Source organism: Acomys russatus, chromosome X (assembly GCF_903995435.1).
Source record: "Acomys russatus chromosome X, mAcoRus1.1, whole genome shotgun sequence".
Lineage (NCBI taxonomy): Eukaryota > Metazoa > Chordata > Mammalia > Rodentia > Muridae > Acomys > Acomys russatus.
Genome location: NC_067169.1, coordinates 19,516,626 through 19,543,695, shown reverse-complemented (window position 1 = coordinate 19,543,695; position 27,070 = coordinate 19,516,626). Strand labels below are relative to the sequence as shown.

General features: G+C 41.9%; 1 protein-coding gene across 1 annotated transcript in view; it reads left to right on the top strand.

Annotated features, from left to right (window-relative positions):
- The first annotated feature begins 252 nt into the window (after window positions 1-252).
- Window positions 253-27,070, top strand: part of Dgkk (diacylglycerol kinase kappa) — a 116,060-nt gene continuing 89,242 nt past the window's right edge. The window contains 4 exon segments of the mRNA XM_051141138.1: window positions 253-348; window positions 350-721; window positions 815-944; window positions 1,117-1,202. Coding sequence (XP_050997095.1) covers window positions 253-348; window positions 350-721; window positions 815-944; window positions 1,117-1,202 — 684 coding nt within the window.

The following is a 27,070-nucleotide window of genomic DNA, read 5'->3' as shown; positions in this document are numbered from 1 at the left end:
TCTTTCCCGCCCATCAAACCGGTAGCTGCTTACGAAGAGGTGTGCGCTCACCAAGGGGCGTGTTCCAGCTCCGGGAGACGCTGCGCGCCCCTGGCTCAGACCTCAGAGCTGCGCTAGCCATGGAGCTAAGCGGGTGCAAAGTTTGGCACCCCGCAAAGGGATGTCAGATAAGAGTGGGCGGACTGCCCAAGGGCTCCTTAGCCCTCCAATCTTAGGGGCGCCGGCTGCCTGGACCCCAGAAGTCGTGCTGCAATGGATGGTGTAGATTCGGCGGCCCAGGGCACTGCCCAGCCTCAGGATGGAGAGCAGCCTGCTGAGTCCCCAGAGCCGCCCACCGCCGCCTCCTGCTCCTCCGCCTGCTCCGCCGCCTCCTGCTCCGCCGCCTCCTGCTCCTCCGCCTGCTCCGCCGCCGCCTGCTCCGCCGCCGCCGCCAGCTCCTCCACCATTCCTCGAGCCTTCTCCAGAACTAGTACCAGAAACTGTTCTGGGACCCTGTCCAGAGGAGACTCCAGAACCAGCCACAGAACCAGATGCAAAAACAACCCCAGATCCGGCCTCGGAGCCGGACCCAGAACCAGACTCAGAGCCGGACTCAGTGCCGGACCCAGAATTTGCCCCAGCGCCGGCCCAGGAGCCGGTCCCAGAATATGCCCCAGAGCCGGTCCAGGAGCCGGTCCCAGAACATGTCCCAGAGCCGGCCCAGGAGCCGGATCCAGAGCATGTCTCAGCGCCGGCCCAGGAGCCGGACCCAGAACATGTCCCAGCGCCGGCCCAGGAGCCGGACCCAGAACATGTCCCAGCGCCGGCCCAGGAGCCGGACCCAGAACATGTCCCAGCGCCGGCCCAGGAGCCGGACCCAGAACATGTCCCAGCGCCGGCCCAAGAGTCGGTCCCAGAATTTGCCCCAGAGTCGGCCCCGGAGCCGGTTCCAGAACCTGCCCCAGATCCAACCCTAGAGTTGGCTTCAGAACCGACTAGAGAGTCGACCCCAGATCTTGACAGAGGACTGGCCCTAGAGGAAGCCCCAAAACCTGCTACGAAGAGGGCCCCAGAGTCATGGCTAGAGCCAACTATAGAGTCCTGTCCAGCAATGAGCTCAGCACTACTAGAACAAACTGTTGCAGGTGGTCCCTGGAGAAAAAGGTAGAAAGGCATCTCCATTGCCGTCGCCCAGGCCATCAGTAACGTGGTCCAGAATAAAGGTAAGAAAAAGATTCCCGGGGTGGGGGGCGGGAAGCAAGGTGAGGTCGGATGGCTATGGAGTTGACTAGACTCCAGGCATCCCTTGAATCCTTTTGGCTGCCGCTCACTGACCAGAAAGATGTGGGAATGGGAGAGCCCAGCTTGGGGAAGAGGCAAGCGGCAAGGAAGCGGGAAGTGGTTGGGAGGCGGGAAGCAACATGTGGGAAAAGAGAGTAGGCTGCTTGGGGTTAGGAAGAGAGGTGACAGCAGAAGTGGGAGTCAGAGCAATTTCCCCCATAGGAGAAAGCGACAGTGCAGTGGACATCTGAAGTCTTGAAAAGAGCAGCTAAAGGCACCCCCGGGGAACGCAAGATACCTGAAATATTTGGGGCTGGCCCTAGGGACTTAGGTGGATGACACTGAGGGGGGAGGGCGATGGGACACACCTCTGCCACAGTCACTGCCGCAGAGGCCCAAGCTGCAGAGCCTCTGTCTGCTTGGCCCCCTCCTTGCCTCTGAGGAGGTGGGGGCACATCAGTTGAGATGCAGCATTCCAGGGAGGTGCCCGGTGCCTCTGTCCACTGCTGTACACTGGTACTCCAGGCAAAGGTGAGGGGAACGGCGGCGCCCACGCGCACTGCAGGGGAAGGGCAAGGTTCGCTGGGAGGGAGGGGGAGCTTGCCTGTGTTGAAGCCACCATTCTGTCTGTCTGCAGGATTTCCCAGCAGGTAGGTGCAAACACAGTGATACAGTGACGCGCGGCGTCACGAGCGGGCAACTGTCATCCCGCGCCAGGACCAGTTGGAATAGTACTGCAGTCCTTGTCTAGCAATGTGAAAACACGATTTGGGGGTTTGCGCGCAGAGCAAGTCAACTACAACTTTCATCTCTACAGGTCGACAGCAATTCCCCGGGAACCGTTGTTGCGCCTAACTGGGGGGAAATGAAAGAAGGGTCCTCTGGCACCAGTCCAAGCCAGAGGAGCAAGGAAGGTTCTCAGTGTTTCCCTCCAGTCTGTCTGATTTTCTCCCCATCTCTGGTCCCCATAGGCTAAAAGTGTGAAAATCACAACCGTGTGTATGTCTCACTTTAGCTTCCTCCAAAGAAACACACACAGGTGGAGGCACAAGCAAATAATGCAACATGTCAATAACGCCAGTCTATCCAGCTGCTTGGCAGGGCCGGGGCCATGCATTGGGAACCCTGCTGCTGCTGCGGTGAACTGCACACTTGTAGAATTGAGAATGCAGAATGCGTGGGTTTGGGGGTGTAAGTGGCATCATGCAATAGTTTGCCAAATATCTGCAATGATAAAGTCTGCAATGAAAGTTTCTCAGAAGACAAAGGGGTGGAGATTTATTCAAATAGAAAAAGGATGATAGTGACTTCGACAATTATAAAAAAAAATTCAAATCTCAGGGATGAATCCATCCCCCTTCCTGCAGATATTCTTTCTCATGGAGATTTCAAGAGAGGGAGGATGGGCAGCTAACCAGGAAGGTCATGCTAAGCCTTTCTGGAACGGTCTACACTAAAGCTGGTGAGTGGGAGATGACCAACAATCACCTGACCTGTGGCCATCTTAAGTGAGATTTGGGGAAGCAGGCTGAATAACTGGCCTAGCTCCTTAATTACCTGGATGGCCTTCTAAGGCATCTTCCCTATTGTGTCAGAAAGGCAGACTGGGAGGCAGGCAGGACCCGTTTGCTTCCCCCCCCCCCCCAAATCCCTAGTGAAAATCGTTCCTCATTAGCTGTGCAAGCATATTCTACTACATTAACTGGGAAATGTCTATTACCAGATACGGAGAATCAAACAAGGGGGTTCGGGCTAGTTTCCTTCATATTGTGCCTGATCACAGGTACTGGCTGGGTGGCTCACTGCCTTGTGGCAGCATTCATAAGAAACAAAGACCCCAGGGGTTGACTTTGCCTTCAGAAGAGTCAGGCGTTTGTTGGGCCACAAATCATCTGTTCCGTTAGGAACGCTAACTATGCATCAGGAAGGGCCAGTAGATAAACTAAGGGGGGCTCTTCATTCACACAGCACACACAGACATATCACACAGACACCACACAGAGCACATACACCACATACACACCACACAAAACACACACATACCACAGACACACCAGCACACACAGACACACCACACACACATCACATACACCACACACACATACCACACACACACCAGCACACACAGACACACCACACACAAACACATACCACACACACAGCACACACAAACCACACACACACACCAGCACACACAGACACACCACACACACATCACATACACCACACACACACACCACACATACACCAGCACACACAGACATATCACACACACCCTACACACAGCACACACACCACACACATCACACACAAACACACACACCAGCACACACAGCACGCGCAAGCACACATACCACACACTCAGCACACAGAAACACACATACCACACACACAGCACACAAAAACACACACACCACACACACCAGCACACACAGACATATCACACACACACCACACACACAGCACACACACCATGCACACAGCACACACAAACACATATACCACAGACACACCACACACACAGCACACACAAACACACATACCACACACACCACACACAAACACACATACCACACACACACCATCACACACAGACACACCACACACACAGCACATACACCACACACAAATACACATCACACATACACCAGCACACACAGACACATCACACACACCACACACAAACACACATACCAGACACACACCTGCACACACAGACACACCACATACACAGCACACACAAACACACATACTACACACACACACCAGCACACACAGACACATCACACATATCACATACACAACACACACACACGCATACACCAGCACACACAGACACATCACACACATACCACATACACCAGCACACACAGACACACCACACACAGCACACACACACATACCACACACAGCATACACAAACACACATACCACACACACCAGCACACACAGACACACCACACACAGCACACACACACATACCACACACACCAGCACACACAGACACATCACACATACCAGAAACACATAGACACATCACACACACCAGTACACACAAACACACATACCACACACACACACCAGCACACATACATAACACACACTACACAGACATCACATACACCACATACACAGCACACACAGACATATCACACACACCACACACACAGACACATAACACAAACATACACCACACACATACAAACACATTACATAGCATCACACACACAAAACACCCACAAACACATCACACACACAAACACATCACACACACAAACATACCACACACACACACACCACACACAAACTACACATACACACTACACTCACAAACATATCACACACATACCACACACACCACACATACATACCCCCCCCACACACAGCACACACACACACAGCACAAATACACCACTATATGAGCACACCACACATACTACACACACGTCACACACACAAGCACATCACATAAACACACTCACCACACACATACATACCATATAGACACATCACACATATGCACCATACACATACACCACAAATACACACCATACATACATCGCACACCTTGCACACAAACATGTCACACACACCACACACACACACATCACACACACACCACACACAAACACATCACACACACAAACACATCACACACACCACACACAAACACATCACACACACCACACACAAACACATCACACACACCACACACAAACACATCACACACACCACACACAAACACATCACACACACCACACACAAACACATCACACACACCACACACAAACACATCACACACCACACACAAACACATCACACACACCACACACAAACACATCACACACACCACACACAAACACATCACACACACCACACACAAACACATAGACCACACACACAAATGTATCACATACACACCACACACATACACACATCATAAACACACCACATACACACACACACACACTTTAAAACAAAAGAATTCTCAGCATCCAGAGAAATCCTTTCTAGCATGCATGAAACCGGCTTGAAAATTCAAAAGAAGATGAAGACAAAAGCAAGTAGCTGAATATGACCGCAAGTTCTTCTCAGGTAATGTTGGTATCACAATAAAGGAACAAACGAAACGAACATCTTCTCTTTGGAGCAGTTCTATGCAGACACTAGAGACTGTGAAAAGGAGGCTTGTGTCTTCTTTCCCAATAGCTAGCAGGGTTACACAGTTTGTGAACTAAACCTGTCTGCTCCTCCCCTTCTAACATGTTCTGATTCCCAGGAAATGAGCTTTGGCCTCCCACCTGCTGGCAGTAAATGTAAGTAAGGATGTGTGAATTGGTTCTTTAACTACACTAGGACTCTCATGGGGGGTGGGAGTGGGACTTCTATGAAGTGGATCATATTTGTTTCTCATCAGTTGTGCCTGAAGAAACACAGTCTGTATTTTTATTGAATGGACTGCGAACAGTTATAAATTATAATCACACTGTATGAGTGCCTAATGAAAGGGTGGGGAGAAATACACATGTGTGACTTTCATTTATGGAGACAATAATTACTACTGCCCCAAAGCTATATAAATACAGTTCTTGCTCAAAGACTTGAATAAACACTTATTATTTCCATAAAATAAAAATATACCAAGGTTTGGCAATGCATATTTAAATAACCTGATATGTACATCTATAGCAAACATTGATCATATATGATATTTGGTAAGTCTTCCTTGCTTAATTTATTAGCGTGCCTATTTCTGGCCTTCTCAAAAGTGCCCTTATCTCAGCAGCAGCAGACTAATGACGACGATGTTGTTGATTTCTGGGGTAATACTTTTTTTTTTTTTTTTAAAGTGCACAGAATATCTGCAGTGGCTCTAAACAGTATTAGGATTACAGGTTCAGCTATTTAACCTGTTGAAGGTCAAGATGAAATTACTTTCTTTCCTCCTAGGTTCTTTCACTATTTGGTCAGACTTAAATGGTACCATCTAATTTATTTGGTATATTCTGAGAGCTCCTGAGTATTTGCTGCAGGATGTTCTCAAAAAATAATTAGGTATTTGGTCAGTGCCTCCTTTTTTTTTCTGAACGCACAATTCTTATGTATTCATAAAAATCTACAGCTGGGGCTTCTGTAAGTCTAGTTCAAAATGAAGGGCAGCGCCTTTACCCACAATACCGCCCAAAAGAGGGAAAAAATATACAGAGGCCAAAGTGCATTGTAAGAAGGTTTGCAAGATCATTTCTCCTAGTATGATATTTTACAAGTTATAGAATGCTTTTCTCTGCATTGGTAACTTGCTTGCTACTCTGTAGAAGGCAGTAGGGTAACTACAGACAAAGACAGCCTGATGGCAAATACGATCTATTGATTAATTTCTATGTTGTGGAGTTTCTGGAATGCTAATATATTGCTTTGTGTAACACATAGGACTCTCATTTATCTAAGAACAGTTTATCAACACTGACCTATTTTCAAAGCAATGATCCTGTTCCACCTCTGGTGCTCCCAGATGGGTCCAGCATAGAGCAGGACCCTGAAAGAAGAAGAGCAAAAGATGTGAGACCTTAAATCTATACCTCACAGAGACATTTAGAGGTCAGGAGGGAAATAAATAGAAATCCGTTAAGAATAGGGGCAATGTGATCAATCTTGCCAAAGCCCACACATTATAATTGCCTCATTGAAAAAAAATCACTGTATGCCTTTAAAAAATAAGGAAGGCAATATATTTCAGTGAGATGCCCTATCCTCCTCAAGCAAATAAACTTTAGTCCCCAAGGAGAAAAATAAATGTATGAGTATTCTATAAAGAAAATAGATAAAACCATTGTACATAATTAAAAATATCCCTAAACTAAAAATTACAAAAAGAAAATCTAAGAAGAAGGTTACTTAGCCACCATCAAGGCCCACAAAGCTATTGTCTCTCAAAGAAAAATTAAATGAAATAAAGGAGAAATAATCTTAAACGGTATTTCTACTCTTTAAAATATCATGGAACTTATACACTCTGTATCCAGTCCATAGCCTGTTCTTTGATGCAAATTATGGAGGCAAAAACAAATCTCTAACAGTCTCTGGGTTCCTCCCCAACCAAGCTCTCCAAGAATATTTCCTCTAGTTCTAGGAGCTGTCTAAGAAAAGCAAGTCCCTCGAGACAGGTAGGAGGCGAGTGATTGTCAGGAGGAAGGAGGGAAGAGGGAGAGGGAGCGTGAGGTGTACAAGACTTCCTTTAAGAGGGATAAAAGCATTAGACACAGTTTAACCTGATGATTGTGCAACCTCATGAACACACTATAAGCCACAAGGGTGTGCGCATTAAAAGGATTAATCTCATGATATGTGAATCATATATGTAGTCTTTTAAAACAAGGAAATGGAAAATAGCATCCTTCACCCTTAAGCTAATGAATTGCTATCCCTGACAAACAGAAAAAATGCAAAATGATTTAAGAAGGGATTTTTTTCTTAATTTCACACGATAACAAAACTCCTTATTTGCTCCTATTCCCAATGCTTAACTTTATAAGCAAACAAAATGGGAAGTATTTTAATGGCAAATACTTTCAAAATCCTTTGTCAATGGAATATATGTCTCTGTACATATGCATTTTCTTCCCAAGAATCTCCCTACGGCCCTCACGATGGCCTGAGACTCGTTTTGTTTACCAAGCTAGCCTTAAAGTCGTGCCAACCACCTTGCCTTTGCTTCCAGCATGTTGGAATTACATGAGGATCTAGCCCCATACATTTTCACTTAAAAATAAATCATTATTGAAATAAAGGGTCCCTAATTTTATAAGCATTTCATTTCCAGGGAAAGGAACAGATAAATAAAAGAGGTAACAACCACTTTCAGGTGATCAAGGCACAGATGTCCTATGCTTTCTTTTAAAAAGTATTTAGTTCAAAAAATGTGTATTTGTGTGTGTGTGTGTGTGTGTGTGTGTGCGCACATGTGTGCATGTAGATGCCCACAAAGGCCAAGAGAGGATATCAGAAACCCTAGTGCTGGAATTACCGATGTTTGGGAAACATCTGATATGAGTGCTGGAAATTAAACTGTGATCCTTTGAAAGACAGCAAGAGCTCTTAATATCTCTGCCATCTCTCCAACCCCAAGAACCTTCTCCACAAAGCTAATTTCTGTGTACATATCTATGTGTATACCTTAAAATAACTCCCCCAATGAGACGGTAACATGTGATGGTGAAAGGACTATTGTTAGTAAACTAAACCAAATTCATTTTAAAGACAAATGCCCCAGTCTCACAACGGGCCACAATTTTTTCTGTCCAAATACACTTTTAAAATATACTTTGATTGCATCTATCTGTCAGCCTGTCCATCCATTCACCTGCCCACCCACCCACATGCCCGCCTGCCCATCCATCCCTCTGTCTGTCTCTCTGTCTGTCTGTCTGTCTATCTATGTATTTATCTATCTATCTTGTGCATTTGTGTGCAAGTTCAAGCGTGTGTGCCTGCATGTGCACATGTACACACATGTTGTACAGTGCCTTTAGAACTCAGAGGACAATTTTGGGGAGTCACTCCTTCCTTCATTGCACAGGAGTCCTAAGGATTGAACTCATCCATCATGCTTGTTGGTAAGCACCTTTACCCACTGAGCCATCTTGCTCACCCAGTTTTTTTTTCTTTTTGCTTTTTGAGACAGGGTCTCTCTGTGTAGCCCTGGCTGTCCTGGACTCGCTTTGTAGATCAGGCTGTCCTCGAACTCACAGCGGTCTGCCTGCCCCTGCCTCCCAAGGGCTGGGATTAAAGGTGTGAGCCACCATGCCCGGCCCCAAATTTTTAAAGAAGAAAAAAAATTAAAGGAACTATATCTAGTGAGAACTGACCCACATTCACCCAACCTTAGCAGTTCTATTATGAATAAATGATTTTTAAAAAAAATAGGGGAGAAACAAATATAAGAATGCACTTGAGTGGAGAGTGGGATATGACTTTCTCACATACTCTGGTGCCTCACATTTGACCATGTCCCCTGGATGGGGAGACCTGGTGGCACTCAGAGGAAGGACAGCAGGTTACCAAGAAGAGACTTGATACCCTATGGGCATATACAGAGGGAGGAAGTCCCCCTCAGTCACAGTCACAGGGGAGGGGAGTAATGGGAAAATGGGGGGGAGGGAAGAATGGGAGGATACAAGGGATGGGATAACCATTGAGATGTAACAAGAATAAATTAATAATAAAAAAAAAGGAATGCATCCACAGCCTAACAAAGCCCCCCTACTTTCTTAAAGTAAGTAAGGGTATTTAGCCATGATCAGGAAAGAAAACACAAAATGAGAACAAGGGTCTCTATCACTCAGTGGGTTCTATCCCCATGACAGGAAAAAATAAAAAGAAGCAATTCTCAGGGTGGAGGGGACAAAGACACCTGCATTGGTGGCATACACCTTTAGTCCCAGCACTCAGAAGGCAGAGGTAGCTGGATCTCTGTGAGTTCAAAGCCAGCCTGGTCTATATAAATGAGTCCGAGGTCAGCCAGGGCTACAGAGAAGCCTTGGGACAAGGGAGGGAGAAAGAGAAGGAGGAGGAGAGAGATTTTGAGATCATTTCTGCTCTAGAGATGAGCTCAGGGCTTCACCCACGCTCCATCTCCATTCCCATCCAATCTACTGCAGCGTATTCCTGGTCAACTCACCCCAACCCACAGCAAGATGGACACACTACAAAATCAACAGATATGGAACTTTCAAGGAGACACCTAAATCTAAGGGCCATTATTTATATTTATATTTTATCCTCTGGTTTTTGCTTTGTTCTGTCTCTGTTTATACTACAGATTCCCAAGGAGCTCCCACTTGTCTCCTACGCAACTAAGGTTGTCTTTAAATGCCTTAATCCTCCACTTGTACCTCCTAAATGCTGAGATTACAGGCACATATGCTTTGCTCTTTTAAAATGTTGTTTGTTTCTTTTGTTTTGCTTGTTTTGTTTTGTGGGTGTGTTTGGTTTTGTTTTCTTTTGTTTTGTTTTTGAGATTGTATCTCAAAAGAAAGTTGCAGGACAGCTCTGGGTATCCTGACACTCGCTATATAGACCAGGCTAGCCTTGAACTCAATGAGATCCACCCACTTCTGCCTCCTGAATGCTGGCATTAAATTCATGTCCATTCCTTAAATTTTTATTTTTAAAAACTATTTATTTATTTGTCGTTTATGTATGTCTATATTTTATGTATACATACATGCAATGCCCTTGGAGGCCAGAAGAGGGCTCTGAACCTCAGGAACTGGGGCGACAGATGCTTGTGAGCCATCATGTGGGTGCTGGAACCAAACCTGTGTCCTTTGCAAAAGTGTTCCAGAGAACCTCTTTTTTTGTAAAAGAAAGGAAGGGTGGAGGAAGAGAGGGAGAGAAGAAAGAAAAGAATTTTTAAGGAAAGGTGTCCTAGACCTAATTTTTTCAAACATTATTTTACTTAAGCATAAGGACAGGGCACTCGCATGATGACTTGAGCTTGATCCTTAGAACCTAAGGTGGAAGGAGAGAACTGACTCCACAAAATTGTCCTCTGATCTCCACACATTTGAAGTGGCATATGCATGCCCACTCTCCGTGCATCACACACACACACACCACCACCACCATCATTGTCGTCGTCATCATCATCATCATAATGTAGGTTTGTTTATTTTAAGATTGACTAATTTATTGTATGTATATATATATACGTATTTGTATATATATATATATATATATATATATATATATATATATATATAAAACATTGCCTGCAGGTACACGGTCAGGCCACAAGAGGGCACCAGATCGCATTATAGATGGCTGTGAGCCATGTGGTTGCTGGGTATTGAACTCAGCACCTTTGAAGAGCCTCCAGTGCTCCTAACCTCTGAGCCATCTCTACAACGCATAATGTAGGTCTTTTTTTTTTTTTTTAAAGAAAGTGAAAGAGGGGCTTTCCATGGAAGGCTTCCAGTGGTATTAAAACCTGTGGCAATGATAGTGTTTCTCTCTAAGTCTATTTTGTTTTTGAAATGGCATCTTGCTCTGTTGTACAGGCTGATCTGGGACTCACAATACTCTTGCCTCATTTTCTCTATTCCTTCAATTTTGCATCAGTACCATCCTGTCTTTCTTCTATTTTTAATTTAAAAAATTTTAGATTTATTTATTTTATGAGTACTTTGTGTATGCATATATATGTGTACCATGTACATGCCTGGTTCCTACAGAGGCCAGAAGAGGGCATCAGATCCCCTGGAAATGGCATTATGGACAGGTGTGAGCTACAGTGTGTGTTCTGGAACTGAACTTGGACCCTCTGCAAAAGCATCGAGTGCCTTTAACTACTGAGCCATCTTCCGAGTCTCTAAAACTGTTTGTTTTTAAACTGCTGTATGAGGTAACATATTTCAATGTGGCATTTTCATCCATCCTTAATTTTGGCTAATTTTCATCATCCACTCCTTTCTATTACCCTCCTCAACTCATTTATTTAATATCTTCTTTTCCCCTATAATGGTTGGTTGTCTTCCTAGTTTCAAAACATATACACACACTCTCCCTCATAAATGCACACACACACACACACACACACACACACACCCCTAAGACCAGTGTATGAGAGACAACATAAAGATCTAAGTTTAGATTTATACCACTTAATAACTTCCAGATCCATCCATCTTTCTCCAAATTTTACCTTTCTTTAGTGATGAATATTCAGAATTCACATATATATACACACACCATATCTTTATTATTTCTTCATCAGATGATGGATATCTAGGTTGCTTCCATGTCTTTGCTATTGCGAATATAGCAGTAACAAAACATCAATGTGCACGTACTTCTACAATATAATGTACACTCAGGAATGGTATAGCTAGGTTACTTGGTAATCCTATTTTTCATTTTTTGAGGCACTCTCACGATTATTTCCATAGTGAGTGTAACAGTTTTTACTCCTACCGACAATGAATAACAGTCCTTTCCCCATATCCTTGTTATCCTTTGTTGTCATTGTCACTTATTTTCTTAAGGCTGCCTGTCTGACTTGGGCAAGCTGGACTCTTCAAAGCAAGTTGTAATTTGCATCTCCCTGAAGACTAAAGATGTCCAGTTTTAAAAAGAATTTACAATTTTCAGTTTGTCTTTTGGGAACTGTCTGTTCAGTTCATTAGTCCATTTTTTTTTTTTTTTTTTGATTGCCAGGGTATTTACTTTTCAAAGTTCTTTGTATACTCCAGATAGTAACCCCTTGGCTGTAGCATACATAGTTGGACAATATTTTTGTAGAGGTTTTTTTCCTTTTTCTTTCTTTTCTTTTTTTTTTTTTAAGGAAACCTTCCAAGCCTAAGGAAGTGCTTCCTCAGCACCGTGGAAGTCAGAAGAATCCTGCCATAGAAGAAAGAAATGAGAAGGGGGGAGGACCTTTTATTGTAAGAGGTGCTACTGAGAGCTGTGCTAAAATCAATGGGCCTTATTCCTCTCCACACTCACGAGGGGACATATTTTTAAAGGAAAAGATAAATTTTCTGAACCCAAGACAAATTGGCCATAATCTCAATTACACCATTGAACTTTCTTGCCCTAAAGAGATTTTTCAAAACCAAGAGAAAAGTGAAAGGTCCTTTTTCAGGCCTGACATTTGAAAATAGAAAGGACTCTTTATACTCAGCCCCTCCACAGACTAACAAATATAAAAAGAAAAGGTAATAAATATCCTTTTTGAACCATGTCAGTGAACCCCAAATTTAGCATCAAAGGCTGAAGGGCAGTACATTTTTAATCCCAACCCACCTCACCCAGTTAATTTTGGCTACATACCCATCATCCAGACAAGCTGAACAAGGGAGGCAGATCCTGTCATAAACAGAACAATTACTAGTAAGGTATTACTGCTAGGGCAAAAAAAAAAAAAAAACAAAAAACAACAACAAAAAAACTATATGCTTTCTTTCCTAATCAAACCAAAATGACATGGCTAATGGGTGCACCATTATTTCATCTAATACCACAGAGAATCAAGAGTTCAAAACAGAATTTAAGGCAATGACATTTTTACTAGTAACTCCTAATAAGACACATACCTGTACCTAGAAGGCAGTGACCCTCAGCCAGTCTTATCGTAGGAACTGACACACTATCTTTGGGTAGTCCTCTCATAATGTGCTGGTTTCAATGTCTTTTCTTGTAGGGCTTGATTGCCACGAATTCATAAAATATTATTTAGACGATGAAAATTTTAAATTCATTTTTCTTGTTTTGTTTTGTTTTTGCTTTTTGAGACAAGACCTCTCTGTGTAGCCCTGGCCGTCCTGGAAATCACTCTGTAGACCAGGCTGGCCTTGAACTCACAGAGAGACACCTGCCTCTGCCGCCCAGCTTACATTCATTTAAAAAAAATGGGGATTTGCTTTGTGTGCTATATGTGCTAAGCACTGTGCTAAAAACTTAAGAATCCTCATCTATTGAAAGGATCACGTAGATGAGATTTACATTTAGCAAAAGACCGACCCAGCTACCACGTTCGTTGACAAGGTATTCATTGCTGAGAGCCAATTGTCTCAGCATACGTCCTCTCAAGCAAAAAAAAAAAAAAAAAAAAAAAAGGTGTGCTCATTTCTGAGAATGTGAGGAAATCGGAAAAGCTTCTAAAAATTCAACGAAATTCTTCTAGTGCTCCACCACTGAGAAATAATAACTGCTGATATCTCACTACATTTTTCTGTCCCCCCCCCGTGCCACCCCCCCAACTGAATATATTGCTGTAATCTACATATTAAGACTCTCCCTTCCTCTTCTCCACTCCCCTCTGCATGCAAACAATTAGTACACTGTCCTACATTGGTTTTAGGAAACGCATTAGTCTTACCTTCAGGTTTTTTTTAGTTGAGATTTTGTATGACATGATTGACATGCCTGCATTTGAAAAGCAAGTGTAGGGAAGCATTCGCTGTTTAAAGCATTATGAACCTTCATCCTGTAAACACTTGTCGTATGTTATATAATTGTTTCTGTCTCCAAGGGTAGCTGCATCTCATAGTGACTTACCACACTTTGGGAGGGATCCGCATCGCACTTGTGCAGCTCGCTTCCCTAAATTTTTCCTTGAGGAAAAAGAACCGAACAAACCCCGCTTTCTTCCCACTGTTCACGAAAGAAATAGCTAAACGTTGGCAACTCTGTTGCGCAGCTTTTCACCACCTGCAAAATAAACCGAAGACTTTCTTTAAGTAAAGCTGACAAATGAGATACCTAGACGGCAAGACAGAAATATGGGCAGGGATTATTTGTTTTAACCCGGCCTTTGCCAAAGTGTTCACTGTGTTAATAGCTACTTGTCTTGGCATACTTTGTCACAAATAAAAAGTAAATCGATGTTATACAGGAAGGTATACTAATTTCAGAAACTATGGCTGATGGCTTTGTAATACACAGTACTTCATGTTCAATTAAGCACCACCAACTGGGAAAGAAAATATTCCTATATGTTGCGATATTATCAACAATTGTGAAGAAGAAATAGTAGATCCAATACATCCGGATTCCATTAACCATAGTAGATGATTCAGAATAAACTATATACAATCCAAACAAGGCTGAATTGGAACTCTTAAAGGCAACTGCAATGAATTATTAAGTAAGATGAGAACACTCTTCAGCCTTGTCTGTAGCACTTAACTAATTTTCATCTTCCAAAGCATTATAACGTTATTACTGTTTAAGCCTTTTGCTTTAATAAGCCTATAAAAGAGATTATTGGTCCCCAAGGACAAGGATCTTTACCTCATTTTTAAGCACAGGGCCAGGGCCAGAGGCTCCTCATCAATACCTAGAGCTTGAATGAGGCCCAGGGCCTGGAGACCGATAGCTCTAGCATTCTGAGAGTACTGCCTGCCAGGCTCAGCTGACTACATATCCACCACTGAGCTAGGAATGGTGAAAAAAGATTCCTTTTTGTTATTTCGGAGTTCTGAGAGAGGATCTCACTCTGTGCTTTGAATAGTCTTAAACTTATGGTGCTGGTGATCTTCCTGCCTCTGCTTCCCAAGTTCTAGAATTACGGACGTGAGCCATGATCACTAGCCCCAACAGCAGTTTTGTATTGCAGTTGTCAGGTTGGTACCCTTCTTATACGCTTCAGTTAATATTTACTATGACAGACACTTGCCCTTCTAGCAGGCTTGGGAAGACATAATCACTTTTTTTTTTTTTGGTTGTTATTCTTCCTCTCTTCCTTTTCTTACCTTTAGCAGAGAACTATTTATTCTGCCTGACTGCTAGAAGTAACAAAAGTGACGTTCCTGACAGGTATATGGCCCCTTTTGTTTGAATAGATTTAACTGGTTATATGATCTCCAGGACCTTTTTCTCGGGGGGACATGGGGTTCATTTTAGTCTCACATGGAATAAAAGAACCACAGCAGCTCACGAGTTTCGTATCAGCTCTTACTAGTGAGGCCTTTTTGTGGAGTTCCTCAAACGGTTTTATTTTCTCTTCCCAGCAGCACTCAACTTTTCAACAATATTTTGAATTTTCTTCTAACAGTAGAAAACAAAGCTAGGAACATTGAACCATTGCTTGATGAGGTACCTTAGTCCTTTTGAGCTATGGGGGGTATTTTCATTGAAACCACCACATGCCACTACTCTGCCCCCATAGGTTCATAAACATAATGCAAAATGCACCCAGTCTAGTCCCCATAATATAATGTGTGTGTGCGTGCATGAGTGTATGTGTGTGTGTGTGTGTGTGTGTGTGTCATACACACTACAGATATCCACAAAAGCTGCCAAGTTCCCCTGGAGCTGGAGTGACAGGTGGTTGTGAGCTGCCTGCCATGGAAGCTGGGAACAGAACTCTGATCCTCTGGAAGAGCAACAGAGCCCTCTCTCCCGCCCCACATCACAATGTTTTATATAGTAAGAGTAAAAAACCATATTTAAGAATCCAGTAAAACCTCCTTTCTTCAGTATTGCAGACCCATAGAATGTGCTCTAATGACTTTGTGGATCATTTAAGTCAGTGCCTTTAAAATCATTGTAGTAATAGGATCTTACAGTTTTTTTTTAAAAAATGAAATTATAAGGGAAATTTTGATATTAAGATAAAACAAATAATGACTCTTTACTTCTCTTATATACTAAAATGAATTTGTAGCTGAATTGCCTTCCCACTTATTTATTTTAGGCTGATATAACTGAATTTCCACACCTAATTTATTACTGGATCTTTAGCAAGGACCTGGCGATACAGCAGCACATTGAAAAGAAAAGGAAAAAAAAAGGAAGCAAGTTGGAGTTTAATACTTGACTTACTATATTGATAGACAATACTCTTATGGCCATTTTTGAGAGGCCCTCTCCCTATAAAGTGGGACTCCAGCACTGCTTTTGGTTATAGGAACATTATTACTGGAAGTTGTGTTCCTGAGCAAGGACATCACACCAGGTAAAGTATTGGCATGACTACAAAAATGTTGTAAAAGCCAGTATGAAGCTGTAAGCCTCTGTAAACATTTAAGGCAGAAAAGTTGTTACAGGCCCTATAAAATGGGCATAAGCGCAGAATATGCATTGATTTTATAAGACGCCCTGGTGTACTATAAACTGTACATGAAGCATATAAAAGAGCCAATTGTACATAAATTGAATGTACTGTTTATTATTGATTGTGGATTTACACTCTGCCTCCATGCAGAAAGAATATGAAATAGCTTACAAAATCAAGTACAACAAAAGAGGGCAACTCAACAGAAATAAAAACAGGGCAAAAATAATTCAAAGCCGTTTTGTTCGAGACTTAAACTCGTATGTGCTAGGTATAAGATGAACTACAAAGTCAATTAGGAGTCCTTTTTTCTGTTGTTTGTGTTGGTTGAGGGACCTTGGGGTAGTGATTTGAAAGAGCCTGGCCTCTTTGACTTGGTATTTGAGGGAATTAAACTGATGGCTCATTTTTATGCAGCTTCCTATAGCAAGCTGGAGCGACCACCAAATGGAGACCAAAAGGCTACTGCCAAAACTGTGGTAGGGGTGAGAGTTAGTTGTCTTAGATGGCTGTGGGCTTGGATTACTTTGGTTTGCCTACATTTTTCTAATATTCTGGCGTACCCTGTGGCTTTCACATAAACCCTTGCTCCATGGTTCCCTGTAGGGTTCAAACTCTATAAGAGTAAGGCCTTTGGAGCCTAGTCACTGTTTGTGCTTCTAGAAACGGCAGCAGAGCTATCTTAGAACACAATGACAGCTGCATCAAAAAGCAAATTTTTTCATCTTTTACCTTTAATTGACATACATTAATTGTATATGTTTATGGGATAGTTGGGTTTCCAATAGCTATATAGAGTGTATAACAAGCAGATTAGAGAAACTGGCGTATGTATCATTTCAGGTACTTTAATAGAGAAATTAGACTTTTAAACACATGCATAAAAACATGCAAATGGTAATATTTACATGATCATTTATATACGTGGTATGACATTTGCTTGCCATCACTTACGATCTTTAGATATGCACATAAGTTTTAATATATCTGACCCTGAAAACCTGACTTAGTAATTCACATGCCTTAACATTAGATGATGGGTGATAGGAAGACCGACTTTTTAAAAGTTTTATTCTTCAGGGGCTGGAGAGATGGTTCAGTGGTAAAGGGCACTAACTGCTCTTCCAGAGGATCCAGATTCAAATCCCAGCACCCACATGGCAGCTCAAAACTGTCTGCAACTCCAAGGTCTGACACTCTTACATAAGCCTACATGAAGGCAAAACACCAATGCACATAAAAGAAAGGTAAATAAAAATTTAAAAATGTAGTTTTCTAACTTAGTATGCAAAATAAGGAATTTCATTACAGTATTTTCATCCATACATCACTGATCCTTCCTCTTATTTATCCTCTTTCCCCATCCCTCCTTCTTTCTTCTTTTCTCCAAAGACCCCTCTTTCTGCTTTCATTCCATATGAATGCATATATACATAGATCTCTAGGTTCTGCATATAACAGAAAAAATGTGATTATATTGTCTTTTTTCCTCACATTATCTTCTCTTGCAACTAATATCCCCTCTCTCTCTGTCTCTCTCTCTGTCTCTCTCTGTCTCTCTCTCTCTCTCTCTCTCTCTCTCTCTCTCTCTCTCTCTCTCTCTCTCTCTCTCTCTCTCTTCATGCTTCTTTCTCCCCTTTCATACTCCTCAGGCTATTTATTATACCTCTCAGAAGGTTGTAGATTTCTTTTCTAACTTCCATAAAGGTGCTTTATGTACCTGGAGCAGCCCTGTATTGGCCATGGTGTCTTGAATTTCTAGCCTTTAATTTTAAACCTACTTAGTTTTGGCAAAAGAGAACAATGATCTATCAAGCCAGCACCCCTCTTCTTAAAAATCAGAATACAAATTTCCTAAAGGTGTTTTTATTTTTCTACAGTACATGGCTGAACCCTAGGACATACAGGGCAAGCATTTACCACTCTACTATAGGCCCAGTCACAAACTAAAATATATTGTATTTATTGTTATATAACTGTTATATATATTATTTATATTCATAATGTAATGCTACAAAGGTAACATTAAGCTAATAACTGTATTATTTGGTAATTTGGCAATCTCTATTAATCTTAATTGTTAATCAAAATTTAATCTAGTTATAGTAATTTTTTTGGCCTTAAATGAAAAGCTCTTGACTCACTACCTTAGTGAATTTTTCTTGTAGCCTGTACTTGATTTTGGAGGTAGGTGTCCAGGGTTGTTGTTGTTTTTTTGTTTTTGTTTTTTGTTTGTTTGTTTAAATGATGACTAGTAGTAGCTAAGATCTGATATTCCTCATTGTATTGAAATAGCTTTGCACTGCTTGCAGGGAAAGCTTTCATTAGCTCTACCAGTGCCTCGGATCAGATGAGCAGCCTCAGCTGGAAAATGACTTAGTTAAGGTAAAGAATGTTAAGAACAGAACCCCTAACAACCATCTGAAATTCAATCAGAAGAAACGAACACTTCCTTTTGATGATATAGGCAACTTCCACCATTTCTATTAGCTATATGCATAGTCACAGTATAATTTTGTGCCTGTTGCAGATTATGTCAAGGTGTCATTTTTCATATCACGGGCATCATAACTATGTTTTTTGTCCTATCAATTGTCTTGTATATGGCAGTCAAATGCTTTAGCAAAATCAATATATTATGACAGTTTCTGACAAGTGCAAATAAAATATCTTTGGGAAAGGGTACGTTTTTCTAATGCTTACAAAACTATCTTATGGAGCCGGGTATGGTGGCGCATGCCTTTAATCCCAGCACTTGGGAGGCAGAGGCAGGCAGATCTCTGTGAGTTCGAGGCCAGCCTGGTCTACAAAGAGAGTCCAGCACAGACATAGAAAAACTCTGTCTGGAAAAACAAGAACAAAACAAAACAAAAACAAAAATCCCATCAACAACAACAACAAAGAAAAAACGACAAAAGAAAGCTCCTAAAACAAAACTATCTTAAGAATTGACCTTATACTAATTCTTTACACTTAAGTAAACGTATTACTTAATAACTTCTAAGAAGCCATTAAATGATACACTCAGATCTGATTTCTAAAAGTAACTTATTCTATCTCATATCACATTTAATATAAGCATAATTTTAAAACAGAAATGTATAAAAAGGATTAAAAATTGAATTTAAGAAGACATATTGTTAGAATTCTGCTTCACTCTGCTTACCTGAGGTCATTGTCTACTTGCCACGGTGGGGGTGGGGGAGTGGGTGGACCTGCCCACCTCGCCTCTCTCTCTTTTACCCCCTTACTCCCTTTCCCTCTGGGGTACCCCTCCCCATTTCTCTCTCCCCCACACTCATTTAATGAACCTCATATAATCTAATATCTGGCATCTGGTATCTTCTTATCATTTTCCTATTATGAAACATAAAATATACAGCTATAGATACTTAATGATGCATTCTTTCAAAGACATGTACTCCAATTACTCCAATTTTTGAACAGCCTGGTGGATTGCTGGGTTCCGGGTGGAAGCTGAGAAAACTCACTTGAAAGACAGAAGCTTAAAATGCAAGCTTTATTTTCTGAATATGCAGGGAGGCGGCCAGTTCAGGATCTGAACTGTGATGGGAAATTGTACATTTTTCATTTTTATATGTTATAATTTATTCCTATTACTCCTGGATTATTATCCCCCTCGCTTGTATCTTCCCGTTTCTACCCTCCATCCCTCTTCCGCCCCATTCCCCTCCCCTTGACCTCTGACAGAAGGGGGCCTCCTCCCCCACTCTCTGACCACAGCCTATCATGTCTCATCCAGATAGCTTGCATTCCCTTCCTCTGCATGCCCTCAGGACCTTCCTGCCAAAGGGAAGTGATCAAATCGCGGGCACCAGAGCTCAGGTCAGAGGCAGTCCCGCTCTCCCCCACAACCGTGGAGAATGCGCTGTCCATTGGCTAGATCTGATCAAGGGGTCTAGGCTTACTGCATGCATTGTCTTCGGTTGGTGCATCAGTTTGTTTAGCCCCGCCTGCTCTCCTGTTGTGCTCCTGACCGCTCTGGGTTCTTCCACCCCGCCCCCCCCGACTCTCCCAAACAACTCTCAGTGCTCCGCCCAGAGTCAGGCTGCAAGTTCCAGTATCTGTCCTGATCCGCCGCCGCTGGGCAGAGTCTCTCAGAGGACATCTATTTTGGGCTAATATCTACTTATAAGTGAGTATATACCATGTGTGTCTTTCTGGGTCTGGTTTACCTTACCCAGGGTGATCGTTTCTAGTTCCATCCAAGATTTCCTTGTTTTTTAATAGCTGAGTAGTATTCCACTGTGTAAATGTACCACAGTTTCTTTATCCAGCCTTTGGTTGTTTCCAGATTCTGGCTATTATGAATAAAGCTGCTATGAACATAGATGAACAAATGTCCTTGTATGATGGAGCATCTTTTGGGTGTATACCCAAAGGTGATATAGCTGGGTCTTGAGATAGCCCTATTCCCAGTTTTCTGAGAAAGAGCCAGATTGATTTCCACGTGGTTGTACAAGTTTGCACTGCCACCAGCAATGAAGGAGTATTCCCCTTTCTCCACACCATCACCAGCATGTGCTGTCACTTGAGTTTTTGATCTTAGCCTATCTGACAAGTGTAAAATGGAATCTCACAGTTGTTTTGATTTGCATTTCCCTGATGACTAAGCATGTTGAGCATTTCTTTAAGTGCTACTCTGCCATTCGAGATTCCTCTGTTGAGAATTCTCTGTTTAGCTCTGGATCCCATTTTTAAAATCGGATAATTTGGAGTTCATGTCAGAGGAAGGATGGGATTAGGAGCAGGTATTAGGTATTGTATTGGTCAATCATATTTTGGCACAAGAGGTGAGCAAGGAAGTAAAAGTGGGTGACTGGGCTTTTCCAGGCCATCTGGTTTCAGGACCCTCAACTCAGCTTTTTGCAGTCATGTCCTCTCTTGGACTTTGGCTTGGAACTTAGAATGATAGGGGAACAAAGGCGTGGGCAAGCTTAACTCAAGACAGGCCACACATTTACAACCTGTGTGCCTTAGTTCAGATAACGGACAATGGCAGCTTCTCTTTTGCATCTTTTACTGGCTAACAGACAAACATGAAACACCTGAAGAAGCAGGGGAGGAGTTGGGTTCCGGGGCCTAGGAAGATGAACTCAGTTTTGACCCTGCCAGCGAGACCGAACTGGTTCCAAGATGGCTGGACCCAGAGAACTGTCTCCTAACACACAGTGCACACTGATAAATAGAAATTTAAGGGAATATTTATTCTAGCCATAAAATGAAGTGGGAAAAGGGGAGGGAGAAGGGGGACAGGCATCTCTGAGTGTTCTGGCACCTGCTTGCCTAGCTTTTCTATTTAATCTGTTTTCAGGCAGTGAGTTTACCGAGGTTTATATACTGTTATGTGAGTTTAATTAAAAAAAAAAAAAACCTTTACTGGAGGATTACTATTGGCAAAGACCTGTGAATCTATACAGTCTTGTAAGGCTGGCTGAGAGAAGCAAGATTTGAGCAGTGCCTAAAGTTTTGGTAATTTCATAAACAGCTATTTAAAAAGAGATTAATGCATGCCCATAATCTCAGCACTTGAGAGGCAGAGGCAGGTGGATCTCAGTGAGTTTAAAGCCAACCTGGTCTACTAGGTGAGACCATGATGGCCAAGGCTACAAAAAACAAAACAACCCCCCCCCCAAAACAAAAAGCAAACAAAAAAATGGATTGATGAGCCAGAAGGATTTTTAAATTTTTTATTTCATGTATTAGTACAATAATTTCCATCTTCTCTCTCATCCTCCAACTCCTCTCATGTTTCCCCTCACTTCTTTTTAAATTCATGACGTCTTTAATTATTATTGTTCCATTTATATATGTACATGCATTTATGTATATAATCTCATTTACTGAGTCCATTTAGTGTTGCTTGCATGCATGTGTATTTAGGGTTGAGCCCTTGGAAATGGATAACCCACTAGAAGGCTCATCCTTGGAGAAAACTTATTCTGTCTCCCAGAAGCCATTGCTTGCCTGTGGCTCTTTATCTAGCTAAGAGGAAGTCACAAAAGAGAGATGGAAAGATTGCTAGAGCCAAAGGACCACCATGTCTGTTACAGGATACTGTATCTATCTGTTCTCAACAATATGGTTACCTCTGCACTGCCTGCATAATGAGAACACCAGTTGACACATCAGCTGTAGATGAAGAGCTACAGGCAATCAGTGGCTGCAGAAATATAGAGAATCCTAAGTATTAACAAAGGATGGTAACGGTTTGTCATTACTACAAATATTGGCATTAGTGGAAGCTTTTGTGCATCAATAAGAAAGGCTGGAGAACCTAGTAGAAGTTATATTGCTAAATATCTTGAATGCGTGGTCTACTTTATCAGAAGTAGAACATCTTAGAAGCTTCCCCTCCCCCTTTTTAATTGAAAGTAATCTGTTTAGGTTTAGACTTAAGAAAAACTCTCAAAATGTAAGGTGGCCTACACTGGATGACTCTGTAGATGAGGCCATCAGTCTATATCTAAGTAAGAGGTACTGAGGACTTGACAGTAGGTACAGGACTTATTCATGTGGATGTCTGGGGAAAAGATAAGAATGGAAGATGATTCTGAAATTTGTGGGTTAGAGTTGTAAAGTTTTAGAGAACATAGGAACAAGAGTTCAAAAAAAGTCTCCGAGTTAGCTTATGTTTGGAATCTGAGCTATTGGCGAAGCAGAAGCTCAAGATGGGTACTAGAGGAAAGCTGGACCTCAAGAGGTAAAGGACCCACATGTGCAGATTTTCCCATGAAAGGTCATCAAGGTGGAAAACATCTGCATTCCCTTCCCACCTTATTAAAAACGATGAAACCAAACCAATAAAGGGAAGTGCACCTGGACAAATGCCCTGAGAACTGGAAAGGGAAAAAAATGCAGGAATCTGAGGTTTTAGTATTAGATGGTAGGAAGAAATGAACAAGATGTGAATTGTTTTCTTTAAAAAATTATTTATTTAATCACTTTACAGCCTGATCTCAGCCTCCTTCCTCCTCTCCCTTCAAGTCCCCCCCCCCCCTTCCATCATTCTCTCCTCTCATTCTCAGAGAAGGAGAGGCTCCTAAGGGGTAGGTAACTCACCCTGGCACCTCAAGTTCCAGCAGAACTAAGCACATATTTTCCCACTGAGGTCAGACAAGGCAGCCCAGCAATGTGAAAGAGACCCAAAGGGAGGCAACAGAGTCAGAGATAGACCCTGCTCTAATTGTTAGGGACCCACATGATGACCAAGATACCCATCTGCTACATATGTGTAGGACCTAGGTCCAGGCCATGCGTGCTCTTTGGTTGGTGGTTCAGTCTCTGTGAGCCCCATGGGCCCCGGTTAGTTTACTCTGTAGGTCTTTTTGTGGAGTTCTCGTCCCCTCCCCCTCCCTCATTCCTTCCTTCCACTCTTCCGCAAAACTTCTGGATCTCTGCCTATTGTTTGGCTGTGGGTCTCTGCATCTGACGATGTGTGAATTTTAGTAAGAAATTTTATTTTTACAAATGATTAATGTGAGCCGGGCATGGTGGCACATGCCTTTAATTCCAGGACTCAGGGAGGCAGAAGCAGATGGATCTCTGTGAGTTCGAGGCCAGCCTGGTCTCCAAAGTGAGTCCAGGACAGCCAAGGCTACACAGAGAAACCCTGTCTCAAAACAACAACAACAACACAATGTGTTGTTGGATAAAATGCAGGTGTTTTTTTTTTTTTCTGGACTTTAATTACCCAAGTCTTCAATCAGAAGTATAGAAAAATATAGAGTTTAGGGGAAAGAAAGCACAATAATTATCATGCTACTACTAGGAGGAACATGAAAATATTTTTGCTTCTGTTAAAAATGAGAATATATGTTTCTTTAGATTCAATATTTATTTATTTATTAAACGTATATCTTTATTAAAGACTCAATTTTAGTTTTACACACAGCAGTTGCCCAATAGCTATTGGATATAAATAAAAGGCAGTCATAGATGACAAATCAATGGATGATAAATAATTATGTAGAGCAATATTAAAATATCCTTCAAGAGAGCAAGCTGAAATATTTAGTATATTACATGATTGTTCTTCCAAAGAGCGTGCCTTAGCCAGTTACCTTTGTCTTTTAAGTATCAGTTGTATAAAAAGCACCTTAAAATAATTGGCTGCAGAAGGTGGAGGAAACAAAGGAAAGCCAGATCACATAATCCGGAAATACACTAACAAAAGGTTTGAAAGTTGCTAAAGGATCAATCCTTTGCTAGTTAGAGAAAGAAGAATTTAATTATATCAAGTCTGCATTCTCATTTGGAAGACAAAAAGGGACACCCAGATAGGTAAATAACAACTCCAGCAAGGCTGACTTAGCTGTGCATGTGGAGGGAAGATAGTGGAATTTCAGCAGGTGGTGCCGGAAGTGTTCACTTTCCTCATGCAGACACTCAAATTAGATCTCTGTTTTTCACCCTGCACAAACATCAACTCCAAATGGATCAAAGATCCTAATATGAAACTTTGAAACTCATACAGGAAAAAGTAGGGGAAAAACACTTCAAGAGATATCTCACACTCTCAACATCCATATTTGATTCTCAACTGCCTGTAACTCCAAATCCAAGGGGGAATCTGATGTCTTCCTCTGTACTTCACAGGTACCTACATACCTGTGCAAACACACACACACACACACACACACACACACACACACGCCAGATTTTGCTATTTTGTGGGTTCTTTTTCTCTCTTTCCATCGTTATTAACCCCTTAACACTAGATAGGAATGAAAAAAAAAAAAAGGATAGAAGGGGGAAGGGGCAAAGTTATCATTAGATTACTCCCTGCTGATTAAGGGCATCAAGTTTGGTCTTCGTCACCAGAATATCTTATTTCTTCTCATGGCTTTGAGCCTGACTACTTGACAAACAGTAACCAACAACAGCCAACCAACCATCAACAGCCACCCTGCTTGGGGCTCTAGCGTGTATATAGCCACTGAAAATTTCCCAGAATTCCAAACAGTAGACATTTACAGAAACTATTTGGAGCTGGCAAAACCACACCCGTGTAGAGCACAAGGCAAATCACAAACAGCTGCCGTGAAGCAGCCTCTTATCCCCACACCTAGGATTAAAACAAAAACATATTCCCATAACATTTCTCTGTTTTTTAAAGAAACCAAACTTACAAAATTCTCACTATACACACACACACACACACACACACACACACACACACACACACACGTGCAAATAAATCTTTTTTAAAAAGAGACCACCAAAATATGAAATATTTAGATAATTCTTTCTGGAGGTGAAATATGTTGAGTTTACATCTGCGGAGTAGTGAAAGCATAAGCGAAGACTTGGAAAATAAAGAAAGCTAGTTGGTTGGTATCAAAGAGCTTTGAGGAAAGGGCAGAGTAATGTGGGTGGGCCTTAGTCTGTACTAGTATAGTACTTAAAGTCCTTGAACAGGAGAGCAGCATCATAAAAGTACTGGTTTAAAAAGACACAACAGTGAAGAGAACTGATTGAAGGGAAATAACACAGGAAGCAGAGCATTATTACCTAAGTTGTTGCAGAAATCCAGGTGAGAGATGCGGTGGCCTGTTTATTGCAAAAAAAAAAAAAAAAAAAGTCCAGGAGGCTGTGGCAGGAGGATCATCACAAGTTTGAGACTAACTTGGGCTACACAGGGAGATCCTGTCTATATAAATACATAAATAATGTATTGAATACCTACTCTGTGTGGGACATTGTACAAACAACTATAATTCCCCCAAGCGAAATCATAGTCAACTGAGAGAAGTAAGAAAGGGCATATGAATTATAATCTGAAGAAGAAAATGAAAATGACTGCAAGAGAAACTCTTAAATTCAAAGGAAATAAGAATCAATTGAGGCCTAGCATAGGATGGGATAAACTTGGATTAAGGGAGAAGTAAAAGAACATTCCCGGTTTTCTTATTTTTGGAGAAAGGCTAACAAGAGTGATGAAAATGGAATAGGAGGCAAGAAAACAGTTGAAAAAAAAAAACCCAGGGGTCCTCTGACAGTGGATAACAGCTATCTGCAAGTGGAGTTCCAGAGGACCCAGCACCCTCTTCTTGCCCGCTTAGGCACGGTACTCTTATAGCACACGGACAGACCTGTAGGCAAAACAACCATACACAGAAAAGAACAATAAATCAATCTTGTTTACCAATATATTAGTCTAGATATAGACTATATATATAGATATATATAGATTTTACTCCACTGTGATTTGAAGCAAACCTTAAAAAAATC